General features: G+C 39.9%; 2 protein-coding genes across 2 annotated transcripts in view; one reads left to right on the top strand and one right to left on the bottom strand.

Moving 5' to 3' along the window:
- Positions 1-3901, top strand: part of CSPP1 (centrosome and spindle pole associated protein 1) — a 68740-nt gene extending 64839 nt beyond the window's left edge. The window contains exon 32 of the mRNA XM_009335043.1: positions 3075-3901. Coding sequence (XP_009333318.1) covers positions 3075-3301 — 227 coding nt within the window. The 3' untranslated portion in view covers positions 3302-3901. The remainder of the gene's footprint in view (positions 1-3074) is intronic.
- A 3039-nt stretch (positions 3902-6940) lies between these two features.
- ARFGEF1 (ADP-ribosylation factor guanine nucleotide-exchange factor 1 (brefeldin A-inhibited)) overlaps positions 6941-19951 on the bottom strand; it is a 101075-nt gene continuing 88064 nt past the window's right edge. Inside the window, exons 33-40 of the mRNA XM_009335081.1 lie at positions 19799-19937; positions 14785-14854; positions 12307-12436; positions 11292-11431; positions 10745-10913; positions 9655-9793; positions 8591-8708; positions 6941-7842 (exon numbers count right to left, since the gene is read on the bottom strand). Coding sequence (XP_009333356.1) covers positions 7678-7842; positions 8591-8708; positions 9655-9793; positions 10745-10913; positions 11292-11431; positions 12307-12436; positions 14785-14854; positions 19799-19937 — 1070 coding nt within the window. The 3' untranslated portion in view covers positions 6941-7677. The remainder of the gene's footprint in view (positions 7843-8590; positions 8709-9654; positions 9794-10744; positions 10914-11291; positions 11432-12306; positions 12437-14784; positions 14855-19798; positions 19938-19951) is intronic.

Raw genomic sequence — 19951 nt, 5'->3', positions numbered from 1 at the left:
TCAGTGACATTACCAAAAAAAAAAAGAATGACGCCAAGCGGTTTTATTCCTCTTCCCTAGCAGTTTGATAGAACCCTTGTGGCATCCTCTTGCTTTCCTAACAGCTAGGACTGTTATTTGTCCTCCACCCTCAGAGACACTGCTGGGAGAAAACAACTCTGTCAAACATGTAACTAAGGAACTCGAACTGGTTATCTTCCCTTTAAATGACCGGGAGATGGCAATTTACAGGCTTTGATAAATTTTAAGAGCTGATCCTGTTGGCACAGTCAGGAGGCTCTGTTCACAGCAGTTCGCTTTCCTTTATGGGACTGATGTGGGAACCCTAAAGCCACCCTAGAATTGTTTTCTTAACTGGAAAATTAGTGCATATTGGAGCCAGGCCTCCTCCTCTGTTTTCACCCATCCCAAAAAACCATTCCCATCAATGTAGACTTGGTGAGTACTTTGGGCGATGAGGTCTCTGCGAGCCAGCAGCTGCTTTCTGCAGCGGGCAACGTATGCATGTTCCTAACTGCGTAAACAAGAGCAGACTCGGATACAGAAGAGAGAATTCTCACAGCTTTGAGCACATGAGGTGTGCGGCTGAGACCCTGCTGTGTGTAAGAAGTTGCCTAAATTGCTTGAGACTTTTTAGGCATTCCTCTGTGCCTTTAAGTAAAGTAAAGGAATGCTGGTGCCTGCGATGACCTACAGCGGGCAGCAGCGCCGATTCCCGGTAAGCGCAGGCTGACAGAAGGCAAACACTAATACCCGCTCTGGGCGCTGAAGGAGTTTGTTCTCACCGGGGGGCAGGGTGTGCTGCAGTCAGTGTTTGTTTAGGGTGTGCTGCCGTCAAGTGTTCAGCGGGAGTCCAGGCACCACTCAATTTCTACATCATCGGTATTATTTCACGCAAAGGAAAGAGCTCTACTTACCCCCAGCCTCCAGATACAAACTGTGAATTATCAAGTGGCAACTCCGAAGAAAATTCTTTATATGTGGCCCAATTAAGAGCAGTTTTTTATGGCGTATACAAAGTGTTGAAATTCAGGATGAAGCAAAAGTTCTGTACTGTAGCTGAGCTGATGAGCAGTTACGGTAGTAACTGCTGCTCTAAAAGCAGCACCAAGTGAGTCTGACGTAGTGATGCGCACTATGATCTGATCATCTCTGACAAAACAGTTGTTCTTACCTCTGACTGCTGGAAGATCCAATGGCTTTGTCTGAAGGCAGTAATAGTTAAACTCGGGGAAATGCAGCCTTCTGGCCTGAAAGCCCACAGTTTGTCTGTCTCTAAACAAACACATTACCTTATTTTTATTGTTTCTAAATATCATATCTCTTAAAAAAGAGATGCAAAGAGATAGCAAAGAGAAAATTAATTTTCTTTAGGAATTGTTTTTCCTGCTGTGTACTGTTGTTAACCCCACAATAACTTACGTATGTAAAAACTGCGGGTTCCAACCCACAGGAGAGTTCATCTGACCCAGGATTTAAGAGACAAAGAGGTTCACTGCCACCCTTAAACCCAGCCGCAAGCACAGGAGGCGATGGGCCCCAGGGAGAGGGAGGTCTGTTTACACTTCTCATGTTACAGAGAAGCTGTCTTTTAACCAGACTGAGAAGGCTTGGAGGATGCTCAGATCACCGTCTGTGTGATGTGACAGAACTACTGGATTCACTGCCAAGTTCCTTTTGAACACGAAGTATTTGGCATTTTGTTTTAGAACCCGCATCCCGCCGCCTTAGGCACTAAGAGGAAAAAGTGCGCCTTCGTGCCCCACATACGTGGGATTGCGCCGTTTCTGTCCTTCCCTTCACGTCTGCGCACCTGGCTGCTGCTTCTGCAGGACTTGGGTTCTCACACCCGTGCTTAGACCATCAGCTTTCAAGTTTTAATGAGAAGCTTCAGAGAAGCTTTGGTTTAAAATCAGATTTTAAAAAGTCATCACTTTTTTCCAGAACGAAAACCCTGAAGTTTGGAAAAATCATCCAAATACTTAAATTACATGACACTTACAAACTGCTTAAGTATTTCATCACTGAAGACTATACAATTCTGTTAGATTTTACTGGAATTAGTATGTTTCTGCAAAAATTTTGTGGGTTTTTTTTTTCCTCATCCAGAGTCTTCAAACATTTCTCTGCCCAGCTTAAAAAAAAAAACCAACAAACCAGAACGTCCTCATTTACATGACTCACCTTTAAAGAGGAAAACATTGCTATTTTCGGTTGTTTTGCATTATTTTTTGGTTTATGTATGTAAAAATTATATGTTGTGAATCAAAAAAGATGAACAGCACAGAGAAATTATACATTTATATCCTTTTATATTTATATATATAATAAAAATTTATGTTGTTTGGTAATTTGCACTAAAAACTATGTTTAAAGTATTAGGTATGTATGATTGCCAACTGAATCAAAGTAATAGTAGAGTTCAGAGCGATAATGACCCCAAGTTCAAAGGCAAGGCTGTTTTGGTTTTTCGAGTTTTTTTGGGTGTGGTTTGTTTCGTGGCTGGAAGATGACGACTGACTTACCCAATATGCATTTCAGAAAGACATTGCGTTAACGTTATTTGCTACGCTGGACTGTGACGTACAGACTTGCTAGCATTTGCACTGTTTACCAGCGTTAAAATAATTCTTCCCGAGTTCTCTCCCGAGTAAGAGACTGTCTATACTTAGACATAACACTGTAATTTAATGGCCTTATTTTTATATGCATTTTCTATGCATATATGCGCTGACAGATTGGACTCGTGGCTATAATGGGAGGCTTCGGGAAAGCAAGAACCTTCTACCAAGCCCACCTGAGGTTGCCTGTATTGCCCCCTTGCTGATCTGGCAGGGGGAAGAGCTGTTGGCACTGGACGTCAAGGACTTGGGAGCCTAGCTGTGGACTCTCGATGGGCCCAGTTCCCCAGAACATCAAAAATCTGTGTTAAGTAGAAACAGAATGTAATTTGAAAGCATTATTTATGCATTTATTGCAGACAAATAAGCCTGTTCAATATACCAAAATGTTGTGGTAAGATGCGATAAGCTTTTTGTCCCCTTTAACATACGTACATTGCTCCCCTCTCTCAGGCGATACCATTTCCTTAGGAGAAGCGGATGACCTTTTGAAGCACGCTCCACCTAACGCTGGCAGACGGCCCAGTTCTGTTGACACGGTTGCAACAGAGCCCTGGCTGCGACCAGGAACTTCGGAGACGCTCCAAAGGCTCATGGCTGAACAGTCGAGCCCAGCAAAGCTTTCACCCGAAAACACGCTACCGCTTAGTTGGCAGGGCCTCTCCACCGCGCACGGCTGACTCGAGCCCCCGCGTGAACCAGCTGTGCCTTGCAGCAGAGGAGGGACCCGTCAGCACTACTGCACTTTCCAGGGCCTCTTGTAGGGATAGTTCTCTTCCGTGTGCATAGCGCGGGGCTGTATGTACAGTTTAAAATAGCAATAATAAAGTCACAGAAGCTGCAGTGTGATGGAGATGTAGAGCAGGGACGTTTTACGTTACATGGCGTGGGAAGCGGAGGAATAGCTTGGTGGGTTTTTGCACTTTTTATGCAGATTTCAGCCTCAGCGCTGGACTTGCCACAAAAACAGAGTGGGGGGGGTGCGTGTGTGTGAATTTGATATTAAATCAAAGTTAGTTTTTAGCTTTGTTTATAGCCAAACTCCAAAACTGTCTGGAAATAGAGTAACTCAACAGCAGAGGTGCATTTTAAGCTTTTACCGAAAGAGTGAGTACCTTGGAGAAGGGCACTTGCTTTTCATACAGCGATGAGTGCTGTCCTGCATGAAAGCTCAGCAAACCGTTTCATGGAAAAATGGCTATTAGCAATGTATCTTATGTTCCCTAACCTGTTATGTGCTGGAAATACAGATATTGTTGCATATATTTAATTTATGGTTCTGATTTAAGAGTTAATAAATTATTTTGTTACTAAAAACGTGAAAGCAGGCTTCAATTTTCTTAATTTATCATTTGCTTCAGCTTACCTCTGTTCATGAACAAATGAGAACGTTAAGGCTGTCTGGAAAAGTGAATAAAAGCACAGAGCTTTTAGGACGTGTAGATGAAAGCCACGATTTTAGGAGTTGAGTGAACTGAAACACCGAGGTGAAGCAAGGGCAAGGCTGTGACTTTCCTCTTGGTTAGGAATTCCCACCCAGAGGGCCAAAGCTTGACCAGCAGGGAAAAACAAACGATGAAACCCATTTGTAAAAATGTCTTTGTTTTTACTAAAATGCCACCTTCAAGCTTCTGTCTACCTGCTTGAAGGCCACGGCCGTTCTGTGATGACGGCAGGCGAAAGATGTATGTCAACACTGTGTTGCGCTTAACTTCGTCATGGGTTCCCAGAGAGGAAGTGCCAAATCAACTAATTCTTACCATGAGTTTCTGGAATAGAAGCATAAAGTTAGTGTTATCCTAAAAAGCCAGCCTCATCTGACTGCAAGAACTTCGTAAATGTGACTGACCATCACAGGCTGGCTTTCGTTTCCTCCAGATCCCCCCTTGAAGTTGCTTCCTTCACCTCTGCGGTGACCTGAAACCACTGAACTTACTTTAACCTCACCGCTCAACAGCATTTAGGACGGTGAATTACACTCTCCCTTACAGCTGTCCCCCCTTTGGCATGCAGCCTGCTCTTCAGGACTCCTGGTCCTTCACGCCTTTCCTTTCCAAATCTTTCCTTCAGCTTTCTCTGCGTATCCAAAGCTCAGGTGTGGGCAGGGTGTTTCTGCCTGCCTTCCTAAATTTTTTTTTTTTTTTTTTTGTCACGACAGTCTCATCTGCAAAATAAATGCAGCTGCAATCCACAGTCCTGAGCTCAAAGCTGAGATGACTAAAACAGAACCCATTTCCTGCCCCCGACCCTGCTTTTCTGATAATTGTAGACGTGAGCGTTTAGAGCGCTGCAAGTTGAACGCGATACCCCGAGTACAGCTAGTGCAGTTCTGGCACTGCAAGAACTAAAGAGAGGTACAGAAACGAGTAATGACGACAGAGGAGTTCAGCTTCCAATGAACCAAGACTAAACCGCTATTAGGCCTTTTCCACGTAAGCAATAAATAAGGTAAGGCATGAGAAAGTCACACTGTGAAAGAAGTCATTGCTAAATAGGAGTACACAACAGAACAATGGAGCAGAAAGGTTTAAAGCAAACAAAAAGCAACCCAAACGACCAAACTTTTTAGATATAGTCCATTGCACTCACTGCCACTGAATGCCAAATCCTGAACAGAGACATTTAGAAAGGAATCGGGCAGACACATGGGTAACAGATACGTAACTGGCTGTTAAAACAGCGCTCGGGGTAACAGTGCCAGGAACGCCTTGATAGCGGTACCGGGAACACTGCTTGCCACAGGCGTGGGGGAGAGTACGACATCAACAGGGATGGGACGCATTATACTTACTCCAAGAATTATTGCTGATCCCTGCCAAACAGACAAGACCTCAGGTCTGGCCTAGTACAGCGGTTTAAGATTCAAACGTTACACAGCAAACTGAAAAAAGAAAATACAGCCCAAGAGGAAAGGCCGTGCAATTACAAATAATTAAAATAACCTCAATTCTCCCCCTTCTGACTTTGATAAACACAATTTGGTTTTGCTCCACCCCAATTAACATTATGAGAGAACTCCTAGTCACCGGTCATGCCTTTCAGTTCCCTTCACTGGCTTTTCCAGAGCTACTTCAGTGAACTGCTTACGCTTATTTTTGGAGCCTGCTGTGAACGGCTACAGGGAGATTCGTTCCCTCTCCCAGATCAGGCTCCCTCATCCACTTTTTCAGTCTTCACGCTTCTCTCCTTTGCTAGTCCTGAGTTCTGTGAGAACACATTGGAGAACAACTCAGTTCCACTTTTACTCACAAAATCAAAGGTGCTGACAAGGCTTAGCTGGCTGATGCATTCCGAGTCAGCAGTCAGATGAGCCGTAATCCCAGCCTTTCCCCCCCATCCACCCTTATTCCATAGTCTGTTCCCCATTAATATTTTAATCCCCAGAAAGCAAAACGCAGTATCCGAATTTCTATCTGTGCAGCACTACAGGGTTCATTTGACTAGTCCACCTACAAGCACTTCTATTCTCCCCCCCCCCCTTTTTTTTTAACTTACCATTCTTTTTTACCCTGTATTTGCCTAACAGCAAGACGACACTTCCTAGTCAACCAAAGGGCACCCACATTTCTGCCCCGGAGGGCTGGGGTTTGTTCCTTTGACACGAGAGCATGAGAGGCAAAGGAAACTGTAAAACAAGTAGCTGTGGATTAGACTGGTTTTGATTGCACTGATGAAAGAGTTCAAAAACTTTATTGACCTATAACCTGATTAGAATATGCCAGATGAGAACCAAATATTGTACAGAAAGTTGTACAGAATTTTTTTTTACATAGAAAACTTTACATATCTGTACCATATACATTTTGTCCATCTGAAAAAAATTTCTACATCCATTGTAATACAGAATGCTTGACAATCTTGTCTTTTAACCATCAGAGCACAATTCACAGTATGAATACATTTCCAATAAATTCAACCATCCCCAAACCATGCCAGATTTGTTACTTGAATATATTCAACATTAAATTCTGTACATAAGAGTGAAATCTACATCAAACAAAAAACATCTGACAGCAGACACAACCTAGACTTGTTTGCAGTGATTCAAGTTCCAGTCCTTGAAGGATCATCATTTCAATGGCTCGTTACATTTAAAAGCCCTAAAACAAGTATATTACAGGTAGTTATGTCAGTCGTGATATTTCTACCTCTGTTCTTGACAAAAGTCAGCAACACTAACTTCTGGGCTACAACGAAACCAAAAAAAGAAAAAAAGAAAAAAGAAAAAAAAAAAAAAGAAAAAAATCACAACCCCAAAAATAAACCCAAACTTCTAGTGCATTTGGTAAACAATGAAAAAAAAGAAAAAAAAAAAAAAAAAAAAAAAAAAAAAAGAAAAAAATCACAACCCCAAAAATAAACCCAAACTTCTAGTGCATTTGGTAAACAATGAAGTGTTATGGGTTTTCAGCAAATCAATAATACAGAAATAAAACAATTCAGGAAGAACTGTATAGTGTTAAAGAGTTTATATTACAGACCTGCATCTCTGTACATTTTTCACAGAAGGATGATTACCAATGTCTCAGACAGCCTGAGTGTGCAAAAATCTTAGAATAAGAATATCAGACATAGTTGCTAAATATCTTTTACCATGAACAATAATCTCCATTTTCTTTTCACTATAAACATTTTATCCTTCAAAATACAGCCCTCCTGAGTTGTACTTCTTGCAGAAGCTCAAACCTTTACATATATAGTTCTTTGGGTACATTTTACTTTCACACCCGCCATAAACATCTGTTGCTATACGCTGTCTAGGACAGTAAAGGATATTGCAGCCCACGCTGACAAGAGGACTGTGCTAAAAACTGGCTCCGTGCTCAGCATGAGCCAGGTAAGAGAAACCGATAATCCATCAGGAAATACAGGGACTGAAGTGTTGCAAGCCTTAATTACAGTTGTAAGCATCTGTACCGTTAAACCCTCAGATACACACGGCCGTACAAAGACACCATTTTTATGGATATCCAGACAGAATGGCTCAGCTACCTGGTCCGTTCATTTAGCTGAGGAGTATAAACTTTCCAACGGAGCAATGCTCAGTCACTACCTGCTACTGCTTGCTTATTCCAGACTCTTGTTCTGGTGGTTGGGATATTTGGAAAACCACACCAATCCGCAGGAAAAACCTTCGTAGAACAGCTCGAAGTTCAGGAATAAGGTCAAACTGCATAATTTCACACAACAGAGGATAGTAGAATGAGGCATGAGCCTTGAACTGAGGAGAAAACAAACGGAAGAAATTACGCTATTGTGCATCAATACACCTCAGGAAGCGTGTTGCAAGCGAAGAATTTTAAACGCTCTCCCAAGTCAAGGGGAGAAGCCCACAAAGGGACAAGCAGAAACATCTTTATAACTGAAGCCAGCAGTGCTAGAATAAGGCTAAGACAGCTGTGATGTACTCTGACAGACGCTTGCTAGCTACACACAGCTCCTTGCTAATGTTCATTCTTCAAGAGGAAGAATTTCTCTATTATCAGTTAAGTTTTTTGTTGTAGTTGGCCCCTTTCACCTTATACTTCAGCCACGTTCTGTTAGAAATAGAGGGAGATCTAAATATGAATTTATTTACTGCAGAATTGCTTTGGAGAAGGTCAAGGTGATGTACATGTAGCAGTGGAAGCAGAAATGGGAGTTACTTCTTTGAATAAAATATCAGCCGCTAATCCTCTTCCTCAGCAGGAGAGGGGTAAAAGCAACTTCACACACATTTCTAGAGGATTTTAGCATCTTTTACATTTTCTCAGATGCATTTTGTTTTATCGCTCACTGCACCCTCACTCTGCGTTACTACTGTCAGTATCTGTCAAGTGCAGCTTCAACGTACACTCCCCCAACAAAGAGCATCTACAGAGCAGCAGGAGCTTGTAAGGTCAAGTATGTAACTGTGCGTGAAGAACCCGTCAGGAACTACTACTTACCTGTAAATGTGGTCTTAAATGCCATTCCAAACAGTTACTTACCCTTTCATCGCTTATCTTCAGGACTTTAGTCAAAAATAAGAGCAATAGATTAGTCCAGGCTTCCCGATGACTTTCTGATGTAAGAGTGAGGAAATAACTCAGAGCCTCACTGCAGACGCTGGAGAGGGAAGACACAGAAACTAGTCACTAACATTTTGTTTTGAGCTCTACGGCAGAGAAGGAGCTTTGGCTTTGCAACTATACCAGCGTAGAGCCCTGGTGTAAAACAGCATCATTTTAGGAAAGCTATTGTAAGCCTGAATAGTAATAGAAAGCAGTGATTTTGTTCAACTCAAAACCAAAGTCCTAGGACTTCAGTATTGAATATGCTGACAAAACACGATCGCGCTGTTTGTGCATATATTTAAAGTGTATTGAGTGCTCTTTGAGAGGTATTAAAATGCATGTGACAAAATGATATACAGACTTTAAAAATTAATCTCATGCTGATGTAACCAGGTAGTTTTCGGCTCTGCTCCCCGGTGTATAAACCTTAAAATACTTTCACTGTGTTGCTGCCGTGGTTTTAAGCCCTCTGTTACTCGAACACTTGCTTGAACAACTTTGTAAACTAAAAACATTCAGGTGAACCTTAGTATACACAGTAATGAATAACCAAAAAGCCAAAAGCTTCTGCATGCCCATAGGCTCCTCAAAAGCCCAATGCTCATTTCTGCAGATGAGAACAAACAGCATTAAGTTCCCTAAAATAGCTAAGGTTACTGAAAGAAAAAAGCAGGGTTTAGGTGATAGCTGCTTTTCTTTTTTAAGAGAAGCTGTAACAATCCCCCACCTACCCCCATGCTACAAAAAAAGAAGGTGACAAAACCTTTGTTCTCTCCTGCAAAACATGCAATGAGAACAAAAAGCGGCAGCACGAGTAGCTGGAGGCACAGCACTCTCCACACAACATAAAAACTCCCAGTATTAGCTGTGACCACCACCACCGTACTGTTAGCTCTAGGAAGTTTACTGCAAACAGAGGAGGTCTATCCTTCTAAATAAAAATAAACATTCTTTAACATCAGAAATAACATCAACAGGTTCAGCTACATGGACCTTACTTCAGTAGTCTTTGCTGGACTTCCTCCCATGCACTGGTACGGCTTTCATCCATGTACATACGGAACAGAATGCGCAACCCACAGGCAAGACTACTGGTCTCCTGTTTCAGAAGATTAGGCTTTGATTTGCCTTTGAAACCTAGAGAAATTCCAAGCATCCATTTAGGTTTTTGTTTCATCTGACATTTTGCCTTGTAGTCACTCACTTCTCCTTCTAAGCATCTTCTGCACGCAGAGAGTTAGAAGAACCACCTTACGTAATTAATTTCTCACGACATTTAGTACAATTGAGTACTGCTAAAAATTAACCTATGTATATACACCATAATTGTGTTTGATACCCATTTTTATACAAGCTTCCAAGTAGATGTGAAACCTGGCTGTATGATAAAAGTGCATTCTAACCACCTGAACAACGGACCATTTTGTCTCAATCATATAGGTACAGTGTGTACTGTTTTATCGCTTGTTTTTAAGAAAAATGTCTACAATACTGTTTCCAAAGCTGTTACTGTATAATTAAACTCAGCTTGCTAGTGGAGGTCCACACTAGCACAAAAAGCATACCCATAAATATTAATACTACCTCACTCAAGCTGAAGTGGTTCTGTGTATGCATATGTCAATGCACAAAACAGCTTGCTGCATAGTCGCAGTATGCATTGCCATTAAAAATATTGTTGTAGCTAACTTTGGTGCCAGGAACAGATTAAACACAATGCTACGGAGAGTCCATTTTCCATCTGTTTCAACAAATGACGTATTTCACTTATACACTGGGAGGTAAAACAGCTCCCCTAACAAGTTTTGGGGTTTTGAGCCTGCAGCTTCCAAGCATGGGACTCACACCTACAGCCAGGGATCAGCTTGGCAGCTGTAACCCAGTGAAACCTTAAATTTTAGGAAATCGGAAAGATATTTGCACCTGCACAGATGAGGTCTCCTGCTCTTAGGGATTCTAGGGTTATAAAGTTACAGCCTGATATTCAATTTTACATTCAGCATCAAAGTACTTTTGACCTATTTTTGGGTCAGTTCAAAACACAGTAACACATTGTCGCAGAATATTTCTCCAAGGTGACTGACTCACCTGCTTTCCAGAGAGCAGTTCTTTGTTCATTGTTTGAATTAAATGCTTTAGCAAATCTGTGAGATTCCAGCAGACAATCGAGAAGTTTGAAAAGCTGCTGTGATGTTAGAAAACGATACATCCCTTGATCTTGCGTATCCACACGGACATCGAAGTCTACTGCATCTCTCTATTAAAAAGAAAGAAAAAAAAAACAAAACAAAAAAAAGAGATTTCAAGTAAAAATTCACAATTGTCTTCAGCAAGCTCCTGTGATAACTCAATCCCACCCTGTTTCAAGTTTTTAAACTTAAAACTGTATTAAAAGTTGTATCCACATCCCAAGAAAGTCAATCCCTTTGAACAAGACACGTTTTAATCTCCACAGTGTGCTGCCCCAGCACAGCAAATGTAATTTAATGCAAGATGTAAAAGATCTCAACGGGCTGCGGGAAGTTCTCAAGCGCTTCTAAAAACTGTAAATTAGAAGATGTTACAGGAGTTTATGAAACTTTATCCACTAGAGAAAAAGCTGTTAAAAAGAGAGATACCTATCAGTTCTACTTACTTGTGCTGCCGCTAGATTCTCTGCATCCTCTTTTTTGCTAGTTGCTGGGAAGAACACTATATTGTCGATAGTCTGAATGAGTTCCAGTTGTACAACACATTTGATCAAAAGAGCAGCAAATAACTTCTGTTCTGGAAATTCTTTAAAGGAAAGGAAAAGAAAATTGCTTGTTAACTAAAGGACTGCACTACTTTTTTCTTTTTTGAGCTATTCTGGGGGTAAGCTGAAGAAGAGCTTAACTTCAAGCACATTCATGAACCAAACCTGGAAACCACCCATCTGAATTACTCTTCTAAAGCCAGGACTGATCACCATGTTAACTATCGGCAGGTTTTAAAAAACTATTTCCTAACTTTAAAGTCACCTGCCACATATTGGACAAATATTCCACGTTACCTAAAAATCACCAACATTAGTGTTCTTGTTGTTAGCATCAGTGCAACGGCAAGAACCAGAGGCTGAGACTGCCGACAGGCAGAGGAGGCTTAGGATAGCACTGATATCACTGATGCTTGTTTGTACTTGTGGCAAGTACTAATACCACCAAGACATGAGCATTTTAAGCCCCAACACACAACTTTGCACAAGTATCTTCAGGGTTTGATATACTCTCTTCAAATCAGTCTAAATATGCTTCCCCCCCACCCTGCCCCGCCCCCCAGCTATTGCTTCTGTTGCATTCTGCACAGAAAGAACCTTGCTCTTAAGAAAAAAACCAACCACCTCATTTACATAGCATTATAAGGAGAATACTATTTTTAATATTTCGCTTTGGGTAAAAAGCCTGCAAGTTAGCAGCTGAACTCTAGATTTTTAAAGCACAGGTCAAAAATGCAGACCCACAAGAGGCCAACAGAATTCTGTCATACTAAATGAAGACAAAAATTTAACCAATGTAGTTTTCTTCACATCACGTTTCTAAAGTTATAGCTGGGGCTATAACTAAAGATATCAAACATCTGCTAACTACTACTCTTAACAGATATAAAATGCCAAATCACTACAAAACACGCACTTGCTGTTGGCCTGGTTTTACTCATTTCTTCACCTACTGTGGACCCTGCGCTGGGTTGATATGGGCGTCCATCTGAAGATCTAGGCTGAATAGAATCATGAATATCTACTGACTTCTGTGAGATTGTATCCTGAAAAGAAAGCCAAAAAAAAAAAAATTAACTTACAGAAAACTTCTGCGAGCTAATCATCAATACTGTTGTGCTCTTCATAGCTTAAGACATTTGCTGTTTCAACACTGCACTTTTTCATTCACTTTAGTCATATTTGATATTAGCATTCAAGAAATCTGTACTAAAAAGATGACCTACTAAGAAAGAATTGAAAATTTAACAAGCAAGAAATATTTAATTACACAGCAAAGTCAATGAGTAGTATTTTGCACATAGGTTTTTTGTATGCCATCCAAGCATTCAGTATCTCACCCAACAGTTTGACTTTTACCAGATTAAGCAATCAAGGTTTGCTGCAAGGTTCCAATACGATATCTAGGAAATGCAGTATCTACCTTGATCTACAATAAAAACCTCTAATAGCTTCTGTGAGAATTTGTATTCCTTTTATAATAGGTGAAAATGCAAAACACACAGATCTTAAATGACAAGTCCAAACAACATGAGGTGTCACCAAACTTTAATCTTTACTTGCCTTTTCTCCCTTGAATGTTCTGAAGTGTAAACTCCTACTAACGTTTGTAGGTGCTACAGGAATTTACCACAGTAAAATGATGAAGGAGGAAAATACACGCATATCAAGAAAATGCTCTAATTTAAAATCCTTTTGCCAGAGAGCTGCTTCAGCAGACTTCTGCAATGTGTTCTGATTCTCCATGTGGTATTGTGTTATCTTGTGAGCTAGAACTCAATGGCTTTGGAGGATGAGTTGTTGGGATTTTATTTTTTAATAAATATCTTTCTTCTTGATCAGTTGAATGTAAAGTATTAATATCAATGGCAATACCTATTGTTTTCATTTCAGAAAGCATTCATTGAAAGAGGGAAATGTAATTAATAACAAAATATATTATCATTAACTGCAAAGCAGTTATATGTAGCGATTACTGCCCCTTTCAATAACCCAGCATTTCTATTGGCATTTGTTCAGTAAGTGCCACTGTAGACTATATGTTAATTCCCTGCATTGTGGTGTTAGCAAGATTTAAATCTACACATAGAGTTCCTATAAAGAACATACCAACTTCTCATACCAGTAAATAACCAAGGTTTTAATCTCTATTAAGTATAAATATACTTTTAATAGCTATTATGTCCACAGATAGTAGAACGCCTCATTATATTTGAACTACCTGAAGAAAAATTACATGGAAATATCTAAAGCATGCGAAAATTCTATCCTACCAAAAGAAAGGATCCAAAATATATCTCCTTTAACACTATTTATTATACAAATACTGTTAATTTTGAAGTTGTAGAGTGTCTTTTTACACTGAAGATAAAAAAGATTTTTGAAAACATTCATGTTAAACTATTTCAAAGAGAAAAGATCTTTCAATTTGTTAATGACTAAAACATTTAATATATTTGCCATTTTTGCATGCTATTATATTTGACATAAATGGATCAAAAACATAGCCAACGTTCAGATCAAACGTTTTCTACATCAAACCACTACAAATGACTCAAGATATAGCAAGCACATTCAGTCACATGGATGTAAAATACCTGTATAATGAGAACTGGCCATCACAAACATTTACACTCTGTTGTAAGTAAATTATGTTAACGCTCCATAAAGATAAATGGAGGGAGTCGGTCTCTCTTAGTAGAACTCATTTGGTACCATATCCTTGAACGATTTTTATCAAATGCTTCATTAATCTATAAAGAACTTCATGCAGCAATCTTGTGAGAATGTCCAAAAACTAAACTAATTCTTATCAGTAAAGTAGCTACAGGGCTGCCACTTGTAAGCAAATCCAAATTTTACATCTGTTTATTCAATCAGTGCTAAGATATCTGATGGTTATACATATTTTCTATTTTAAACACCAGTGTTTAAGTTCTTATTACCAGAGAAAATTTGAAGGAAAAAAAAGTCAATCTAACTGGCAATCTTGCCACCTCCAGCATTTTGTCATCATGCCAATATATCAAAGAGAATATTGAGCAAAATGAAACAAAAACCACGCCCCAAACCAGAAAACAACTCAAACCCTAAATACAGTATTACAGAGACCTACCAGACACAGGACATTACCTAAAACATATACAGATAATGACCTACAGCCAACTTCTGGAAGCCAACTTTGCTGCAAACAAATACATACTTCTCTTTCTCAATTGATTCCTTGCCATTTTTAAGCATTAAATAGCACTTTATCTGGAAAAAAACTTTTTCAAGTAAATCACAATTGAAAAATGGGTTTAAACTAAGTATACTTTTCACTTATTCTACATCACAGCACATTTGTACCAAACTCTTGCAAGTGTTTAGAATATTTTTTATTTCAGCAGCTTACCAGTTTTTCTTTTGCATCAGAGGGAGATCCAGAGCCAAACTCCCCACTGACTGGTCGCCAAGTCAGAAGCCTTGAAAACACAAAACCAGTACCAAATTTAGTAAGTTTGAAATACAAACCAGAACCGATGTTCTGTCTGCTTCAATATGGTGGGTATTTTGTTTGTTTTAATTTAAATTAATGGAAGCCAAACATGAAAAGAGTCGGATATAGATACTTCCATAAATTAATAAACTAATTTCACTTTTAAGTACACATTTTATTCTTTCACACATACTGAAATATTTAAGTATTGTGGTTTTTGAACGTCAACGTTTCTGCCAACTGCCTTGGACAGACAACTGGATTATGTGGAGGTGGATTAATTTTTCTCAGGAATACTGGATTTGGCTTTAGGCAGTGCTCTAGTGCCATTAGTGGGCCTTGTCCTCTCACACTGCCTTAAGCTTTACCTGCAATAAGGAATGAACCTACCCCAGGACAAATCAGCATGAATGTCTGGAGATGTTTTGCATTCTCTGTCTGGGATATGTTCCAGCATTGTGGTTCTACTTCCACTTAGGATTCATTGCCGTTACGACGTACCAAGTCACTCACAATACTCCTGATCTCTTCCCTGCTGTTTTCCTATAGCACGTTGCTGTCTTGAGGATCTTCGCCTTAAGCACTAAAAAATTTCTACATTAACTGTAACTTACTGAGGCTGCCTGTGCCTGCCAAGAATTGAGGGAAATTGGATTAAATAACCTAAGTGGTCCCATCATCTCTTGTTCTATCAGATCTATTGCTACAAAGTAAGATGAAAGTTATTTGTCATTGTTATGATCTCAAACTATTTAGCCTCAATCTGTGTGAGGCAATACCTGATGAACATTTGTGTCTGCGTATCCTAAGTGAGATCTTTCCCATTGCGTTAAGGATCCTAAACTCACATTCACTGATCTCCATACGACTAAAGACCATATAACTAAAAAGACAAACTGGAGATAAGAAAAGATAAAATCTTGAGGCATGTAATAAGACAACAAATAAAGCAGAGCAGAGAACTGAATTGATTCTTGAAAGCTGTCAGGACACAAATCGCAGATTATTCTGGATTAGAGGTTGTTAAATACAGTGTAATTTATTTTGGGCTATAAAGTCTTCAACTTCCATCTGCCAAAGGAGGTTTTGGAATAATGAGCCATTATGAGCCAGTAGAGGCCGGATCATTGTAATATGTGCAAGGAACCTATTCCAACTCTTGAATTTCCCAAGAACAAGAGGGCATTCACCCTGGCTTTCTCAGTGCCAGTGAGCCCAGACTTGCTCTCATGAAGCTTCAGAAAATTTCAATTAAAAAAAATTATAAACAGAATAGAAATTAAATAAAAAGAAGAATCAAAGAAACTATTAAAATGAGCTAACGAAGTATGGGCTGGATGAGCAAACAGTGAGGTGGATTGAAACCTGGCTGAACAGCCGAGCCAAGAGGGTGGTGATCAGGGGTATAAAGTCTAGTCGGAGGCCAGTAAACTAGTGCTGTACCCCAGGGGACAATACTGGGTCCAATTCTGTTCAACACCTTCATTAATGATCTGGATGATGGGGCAGAGCAGACCCTCAGCAAGTTTGCTGATAACACAAAACAGGAAGGAGTGGCTGATACACCAGAGAGTTATGCTGCCATCCAGAGGGAGCTTGACAGGTTGGAGAAATGGGCTGATGGGAACCTCATGCAGTTCAACAAGGAGAAGTCCAAAGTTCTTCACCTGGAGAGGAACAACCCCATGCACCAGTACATGCTGGGTGCCACCCAGCTGGAAAGCAGCTTGGCAGAGAAGGCCCTGGGGGTCCTGGTGGACACCAGGTTGGGCATGAGTCAGTAATGTGCCCTTGCTGCAAAGAAGGCAAATGGTATCCTGGGCTGCATTAGGAGAGTTGCCAGCAGGTGGAGGGAGGTGATCCTCCCCCTCTACTCAGCACCGTGTCCAGTCCTGGGCTCCCCAGCATAAGAGAGACACAGACATATTGGAGAGAGTCCAGCAAAAGGCCATGAAGATGATGAAGGGACTGGAGCATCTCTCCTATGAGGAAAGGCTGAGAGAGCTGGGACTGTTCAGCCTGGAGAAGAGAAGGCTTAGGGGGGGATCTCATCAATGTATATAAATACCTGAAGGGAGGATGCAAAGAGGACAGAGCCAGGCTCTTCCCAGTGGTGCCCAGTGACAGCAGGAGGTTCCCTCTGAACATCAGGAGACACTTTTTCACTGTGAGGGTGACCGAGCACTGGCACAGGTTGCCCAGGGAGGCTGTGGAGTCACCATCCTTGGAGATACTCAAAAGCCAGGACATGGTCCTGGGGAAACTGCTCTAGGTGGCCATACTTGATCAGGGGGGGTTGGACCAGATGACCTCCAGAGCCCTTTCCAACCTCAGCCATTCTGTGTGATTCTGTGTTAGCATCTTCAGCTATCAACACCTCAATGATTTTGTGGAAGCTTGGCAGGAGTACAGTTTGGGCTTTTCTGGTAAGTGAACCTTGCTGAAATTGGTAGCTGAGTAGATACTCTAGTACTAAGTTTTCCAAAAAAGGAAATAACATGATCATCTCTATTTGCAAAAAGGTAACTTGCCAAGAACCAGCAGAGACTAGTACTGCAACTAAGAACTCCTGCAGCCAATGCTGCAACTCCTAAATTGAAGAAGTTACGCAATACCTGGAAGATGTTTTATACGAATGCTAAAAAAGAGATGTAATCCTACCTGATCAGATTAATAAAAACCTCTGCCAGAAGATACTTTACATTCCAGAGATTCATAGCATCTGCCTATTTCAAGACAATTAGCAATAAAGCACTTGCGCATAAAACTTTCATATATACCACTTTGCAATTTGTCTGTGTCTTCATTTCAACGTTAACTAATTGTGTTACCTCCAGACATGGGAAAACAAAGGTAAAAGGAGCATTTGCCTTCTTCTCCAAGTACTGGGGCAGCCTCTACAACAAGCTGGGTATTAAAACTGTGTTGTCAGAAAAAAAAAAAAATTAAGGCTGGGGGGGCATGAAAAGCTCCACCACAAAAATAAGGCTAATAAAGGGGACTAAGAAACACAAATATGAAATGCCAGCCAAACCAGGAGTCAGAGACAAAGAACCAGATCCCATAAAAAGAGAGGGGAAAAAAGAAGGAGTTGTACAGAAGGAGAAAGAAGTATCCTCCTAGGGCTCAGAAAGAGAAGGGAAAAAAATGAGTACAAAGTCTCCATTAAAAATATAACAAATACCTGTATATTGTTATAATAATTTTTTCTTACTCATCTAAAAAGCTTCAGCTTTAATCAAATATGGTCAAAGTGAAAAGACTGTTTTGAGCATTTGTGTCACCCAACAATTGTTTGGAAAAGAGCAGGCGTATTTTCACTATGGGAAAGGAGACTGATTACATATGCTCAAGGGATTACTCATGTATAAAATCCAAGTAAGATTTACTTTGCCCTGCAAAAGTCGGGAACATCTCAGAAATATAAGAAGGAATAATATAATTAAGTTCTCAAAGGCGGCATAGAAAGATTAAAAAAGGAGATGGGAAGTAAAGAATGGAAATCTACAGAAGGAGTCAGATACCCTCCTAGGAAAAACAACCCATTTGAAAAGCAGAAGTGCCATAAACATCAAAGGGGATAATGCACATATTTCAAATCAGATAAAGCTAAAGGCAACAAGAGTATTTTGAATGTGTCTACATACTAAGATATCCAAAATGCTGCTCTAGAAGGGTTTCTAACATTCGACTACAACAATACCCAGAAACCCAAAGTTTTGATCATATGTGGAAACCAAAGCAAATGTTCTGCTAGCGAGTATTCACTTCAAAAATCTTTCCAAGTACAGGAAAAGTACTTGGAAAAGTATAGTAAGTTAGGGCTAATTCAATTGGAGTTTTACATCCGGGGATTTGGTTTCAAATTTTATTTTTGGCAGTTACCAAAATGCAAAAAAACCCCCCTTGGTAGCTCCCAGATGTTTCAGCTTTATTTTAGTATTATTTTTTGGATGCAATTAATTCATACCTCCTCACATAGAAAAGTAGGTGAGGTAGCGACAGATGGATTAACTTATCTTCTAAGCATGAATTAAGCTCTCTTACAGTGCTATCTGATACATAACTCTAAAATTAAGGAAAGCCTGATCTACAGAAGGTTCCCTTTTGCTTCAGTTTTCTTCAGGCCTGAACTAGGTGATACCCAGAAGCAAACGGTATGAACTAGTTGATAGACATAGGACAAGCAGTAATACAACAGTTCAACATTAAGACTATCAGATTTGAAAACAAGTAGTGTTTCACGTCAGTGTTGGTAGGGCAGGGGAAAAACCCCTTGTCTTTGGTATAATGCTACACGTGATTTCTTGTTATTCTGCTCTATGATATATGTGTGTAACATAACTACTCAGAATAGTACAGCCTTGTTCCAAGAAACTTCACATAGAGTTGTAACATGACGGGAAAGACAGTTACCAAATATGCAAGATAATTTTCATTAAAAGATCATGATTCATAGAAATATATGATGGTAGTTAATCATCAACCATAGAGACCTAAATCTGTAAGATTGTGGCAGTATTTCAGTAATTTGTGGAAAAAGCTTCACATGTAATTACAAATTACAAAGTCTGCCTATCAATAGCATTCTTCTATTACAAAAAGAAATGACCAAAAAATCAGATAGTACTTCTCAAAAAATCCACCATTTTAAAACTGAATCAAATTACATTTTTGGTGGGTTTTTTTTGGTTGGGTTTTTTTTTTCTTCTTATCTCCCATATGGTATTTCTAGTTTTTAAAACTTTATCATTTACAACACAAAAGTAGTATATCGAGCACCTAATTTATCATTATATTCCAAGAAAGTCTGCTTCTATTTAGTCCACACATAACAGCTTTTTGTTCACCCCACCTATTAGATATTTAACAGTTTGAACTCATCTAGCTAAACTGTTTTACAAAGTATAAATATTAACGGTTGTCTTACGCATGAGGGATTGTAGTTTTGAAAATATCCAGCATGCAAGTGCAAGTTTTATCCCAGATTTCTAGGGTAAACTTTTCACCATTTAGGATGACAACATTCTCCAAACAGTTTGTACCAGACCGTGCCAGTTGTTCATTGTCTGAAAGAGACAAA

This window comes from Pygoscelis adeliae, unplaced genomic scaffold, assembly GCF_000699105.1.
Source record: "Pygoscelis adeliae isolate BGI_AS28 unplaced genomic scaffold, ASM69910v1 Scaffold101, whole genome shotgun sequence".
Classification (NCBI taxonomy): Eukaryota; Metazoa; Chordata; class Aves; order Sphenisciformes; family Spheniscidae; genus Pygoscelis; species Pygoscelis adeliae.
This window is presented reverse-complemented; position numbering and strand designations above follow the sequence as displayed.